Below are 5,000 nucleotides of genomic sequence, written 5' to 3' on the forward strand. Positions count from 1 at the left end.
TCCCAGGCGCAGGTTCATGGGCATCTGCGAGGCCATGGCGATCAGGTTGTGCTGGAAGGCCTGCTGCATGAGTCTCTGCTGCTCTTCAGCCAGACGGGCCATCTTCCTCTCCGGCGCTTCCGTCTCCAGCTTCTCTCTGAGCTGCTCCAGTGTGGCGGCCCGCGCCAGACCCGCCACCTGCTGCTGCCCCAACGCCAGCGCAAAGGAGGACGAGCGGCCCGCCAACAGAGACGGGACGGCGTCCTCTAGAGGAGAGAGACGAGAACACATGGATGAGAAGAACATCATAACAACTGCATAACAATTCTGCGCATCATGTGGCTTGTTTGGATAAAACTGTCATAATCAGTAAGTGGAGAATCACACTAATTGTCACATGACATCATCAACAACTCTAGAAATTAACAATTATTAAGATAAAAATAATGATAAAAAAGTCTTGAGAAGGACAACAGATTCACTCATCAGTGAACTACTAGTGTAAATGTCTGAAGGTGCAGTTCATGTTCATGTCGACAGGAGGCGCTCTAACACCACAAATACTACAACAGACTGAACACATGTGGCTAAACAATTCTGAACATTCTGTTTCTTTTTGTCAGGCACTAAAACAGCACGAACATGTGTTCACTCGCTCAACGGACCTGCTGACCTGTAAACATGATGTCTGTGGCTTTAAGAAGGCGTGGTTATTTGATAATTCTTCAGTTTAAATTTTAATCACTGCCATCCAAATAAAGGAAATTTAAGTGTTTAAATAAATACCATCAAATGTCATAATCTGCCAACAAAAAAAAAAAAAAAAATTCAGTTTCTTCATAGGGGTGTGCTGTATACATTTGTGTCCAATCAAATGCTCTCTAGAATGAGAATGTCCCGCCCCCTAAACTATAATCCACCTGCCATACACCAGCACTAGTAGTAATTCAGGTTGTGAATCGTCACTCACCCAGTCCCTTCTTCAGAGACGGCCCGGCGGACGCCTGGAATCCGTTCAGGGCCCCCATGGCCCCGGCACCCAGTGCCGACAGGTGCATCTTGGGAGGGGACAGGATGTGAGGGGCGGAGCCGGGGGAGGGGCTAAATCGGAACAGGCTGTTGCTGTAACTGGGCCGACGACCTTCACGCCGGTTGCTGTCGATGGCGGCCTGCAGCTCACTGGGAGAACTCAACGCCTTCCGCTCGCACTCGTACGGGTACAGATACTTCATATACCTGAGACCGAGAGACAGACGGGCGTCAGCACTGATGGACACATCGTGGGTCACTTATGAGCAGATATTGATGAAACCTGAAGAAATTTCTTTCTCTCTGTAATTAATATATACATATGTGTGTGTGTGTGTGTGTGTTTGTGCGTATATTTACACAGAATATATATATTTTGTGAGCACAGATCTAATTAAAGAGATAGAGAGAGAGAGAGGATGTTCCTGTTTCCACCCCCAGACTAAAGCGACCCAAATCAAATCAATATATCAATAAATCTTTCACCTCAAACTAATTAGTGGAGGCAGAATCAGATGTGAAGAGACAGAAAGAGCAGAGAGAGATAAATGTACAGAGAGAGAGAGAGAGATAGACACAGTAAATGAAGTTTGTGTGGTTTGGGCGTGTCGTACTGTGTGCGGAGCGTGAAGGCGGCGCTGGTGATGGAGGTGGGCAGGTTCAGACCCTTGGTAATCTCTCTCCAGATCTTCTTGTTGATGACCTCCACCAGCCCACCCTTCTCCGTCACCAGCTTATACAGCATGTACAGATCCAGAACCTGCTTCGCCATGATGGGGATCCTGTTCACCGGAGTCCCTGCAGGAAAACACCAGCGGATGAAACACCGTCAGAAAGCAGCAACACTCGTGATTCTCACGTCACGCCTGACACACCTTACTGCTGAAATCACTGAACACACGACTGACTCTCCTATAAACCAGTGACAGCAGCCACATGAGAGACTCCCAGCCCATGATCAATAAATCACGACATGGAGAATAATCTCCTGTAATCCTAATAAACATTTCCTCTGGCCAGTAATATAGTTCACTGGAGGCTGTGTGTGGTTGCCTAGCAACATAATAATCAGAGATCAATAAACAGCACATTAATATAGAACTCAACCGATGTGTGTGTGTGTGTGTGTGTGTGAGAAAGAGTGTGTGTGTGTGTGTATAAGAGAGAGAGACTGTGTGTGTGTGTGTGTGTGTGAGAAAGAGTGTGTGTGTGTGTGTGTGTATAAGAGAGAGAGACTCTGTGTGTGTGTGTGTGTGTGTGTGTGTGTGAGTGAGAGAGACTGTGTGTGTGTGTGTGTGTATAAGAGAGAGAGAGAGAGAGAGAGAGAGAGAGAGAGAGAGAGAGTGTGTGAGTGTGTGTGTGTGTGTGAGTGTGTGTGTGTGTGTGTGTGTGAGTGTGTGTGTGTGAGTGTGTGAGAGAGAGAGAGAGTGTGTGTGTGTGAGTGTGTGTGTGTGTGTGTGTGTGTGTGAGTGTGTGTGTGTGTGTGTATAAGAGAGAGAGAGAGAGAGAGAGAGAGAGAGAGAGAGAGAGAGTGTGTGAGTGTGTGTGTGTGTGTGAGTGTGTGTGTGAGTGAGTGAGTGAGTGTGTGTGTGTTTGAGTGAGAGGGAGAGAGAGAGAGAGAGAGTGTGTGTGTGTGAGTGTGTGTGTGTGTGTGAGCGTGAGAGAGAGAGAGAGAGAGAGAGAGAGAGAGAGTGTGTGTGTGAGTGAGTGTGTGTAAGTGAGTGTGTGTGTGTGAGCGTGAGAGAGAGAGAGAGAGAGAGAGAGAGAGAGAGAGAGTGTGTGTGTGTGTGTGTGTGAGTGAGTGAGTGAGTGAGTGAGAGAGAGAGAGAGAGAGTGTGTGTGAGAAAGACTGTGCGTGTGTGTGTGTGTGTGTGAGAGACTGTGTGTGTGAGTGTGTGTGTGAGAGAGAAAGTGTGTGTGTTGTGTGTGTATGTGTGAGAGAGTGTGTGTGTGTGTGTGTGAGAGAGACTGTGTGTGTGAGTGTGTGTGTGAAAGACTGTGTGTGTGTGTGTGTGTGTGTGTGTATTAAAAAATATATTACTTTTTTGTTGTCATCTAAATAAGTTTATTTTATTTTATTTATTACTAAAATAATTTATTTTTAAATAAAAAAAATATTAAAATAAAATAAAAAATAAAATAAAAGAAGCTAATTCAAAATGTAAAAAAACATTACATATTAATTAAATATTAAAAAATAACAATAGCATATTAAATATACTAAAATAATCAGATAAAGAAATATATATGCATATAATTTTTTTCTTAATTATATTATTTTAGTATATTTTATATACTATTATAGTTTATTAATATTCTAAATTAGCATTTATTTTACATTTACAGTTTTTATTTTAACTTTAATTAATTTTGCTGTTTTTGTTGTTTATATTATTATTTAGATTTAATTTTGTATTTTAATTTTAGTTTAGTTTTGATTTATTTCCAGTAATTTTAGTGCTTCATTTTTTGTCAGCAACATTTTAGTAAAAAAATTTTCATCTAATATTTATATTTTATTTTAGCTTTAATTAGCAAAAATGTCTTAAATAGTTTGTTAAAAATAATAACCCTGATATATTCATTAACACTATATATTATACATCAGTAAATATTAATTTTTACCAGTTTTTTCATGCATTTTCCCAAACAAAACTCTTAAATTCTCAATATATTACTCAAGTTGAAGTTTTTTGCCCATCAAAATCAGCTCAATTGCTGCACTGAAGCGCTGAAGCAGATGTTGTGTTTGTACAGAGGTGAGAGTTCAAGTCGCCCACGTAACCGCACACTTCAAAGACACAGGTGGGCTTACGGGCGGAAAAATACATATTAGCCTGCTTTACGCAAACAAGCTTGACCTGAATAACACAGACTTTTGATAGCCATACATTAATCCTGTCAGCAGCTTATCTTCAGGTCAGGGGCGCTGGAGACTTCTGCCGGCTAGTTAAACGTCCGTATGGAAAGTACACAGTGAGACCTTATGAATCTACAGGAAAACCTTAAAGGGACGGTTCAGGCAAAAGAGTCACAAGCACCAGAAACACACACAGACGAGTGTGATTCTTATCAACAGTGCCCTATAGAAACACAAATCACATGACGGCTTTATGATCTCTCCTACAAAGCAAAACATGAAACAGAAATGCACTGAAAAAGACTCAAAGTTTAAAGGTTGCGTGACGCGCCCCGACACGCACACGCGAAAACAAAAGGCATCCAGACGCCCGTGAACGTCTGTCAGTGTGTGTTCTGCTCAGCATTATGGGAGAACACGTGGTTTGATCGTGCCATCAGGTCCAGAAACATCTCTGCAGTTCTTTAATGCCTCTGACCATCAACCCAACATCAAACAATTAGTACGACCGCAAGGGTCAAAGGTCATCCTGAGGTTATTGATGGCTGAATTAAAGCGCCGGTCAGCAGGAAGCCAAGCTTTTATACGTGTACACGCGCACACAGAGACTAGAGAATGGACGACGGACAATAGAAAGAGCCCTGAATGATTAATACTGACTGCAGTTACATCACACACACACACACACACACACACACCAACCGTCCTCTAGTACTGAACACTGAGTGAGAAACAGAACATACATATATATATATATATATATATATTATACCGTGATTTTTCAGGATTCTTCGATGAATAGAAAGTTCAAAAGAACAGCATTTATTTGAAACAGAATCTTTTGTAACATTATAAATGTCACTTTTGATCAATTTAATGCATTATTTATTTCTTAAAAAGAAAAAGAAAATGTTACTGACCGCAGATATTAAACTGAAATCACGTTAAGTCTGTCACTGAACAGCACCTCAGTGTTTCTGGTTAGTTAAGCTTCTCTGACAGTGACTAAATAAACAGAGCAGATTCACGGTTGCTGAGGCCTGTAGTTCAACGTGGCGCCACCGCTGGCTGGAGCAGCATCCTGATTGGCCCCCGGCTAACCCTCCCATCATGCCTTGCTGGGTTGATTTTC

The 5,000-nt window shown here is 42.0% G+C and overlaps 1 protein-coding gene across 1 annotated transcript in view; it reads right to left on the minus strand.

Moving 5' to 3' along the window:
• Nucleotides 1-5,000, minus strand: part of LOC127499677 (AT-rich interactive domain-containing protein 3B-like) — a 47,221-nt gene that overhangs the window by 4,964 nt on the left and 37,257 nt on the right. Inside the window, exons 5-7 of the mRNA XM_051870143.1 lie at nt 1,623-1,806; nt 950-1,215; nt 1-245 (exon numbers count right to left, since the gene is read on the minus strand). The exon at nt 1-245 is cut by the window's left edge and continues 13 nt beyond it. Coding sequence (XP_051726103.1) covers nt 1-245; nt 950-1,215; nt 1,623-1,806 — 695 coding nt within the window. The remainder of the gene's footprint in view (nt 246-949; nt 1,216-1,622; nt 1,807-5,000) is intronic.

Source organism: Ctenopharyngodon idella, chromosome 18 (genome assembly GCF_019924925.1).
Source record: "Ctenopharyngodon idella isolate HZGC_01 chromosome 18, HZGC01, whole genome shotgun sequence".
NCBI lineage: Eukaryota > Metazoa > Chordata > Actinopteri > Cypriniformes > Xenocyprididae > Ctenopharyngodon > Ctenopharyngodon idella.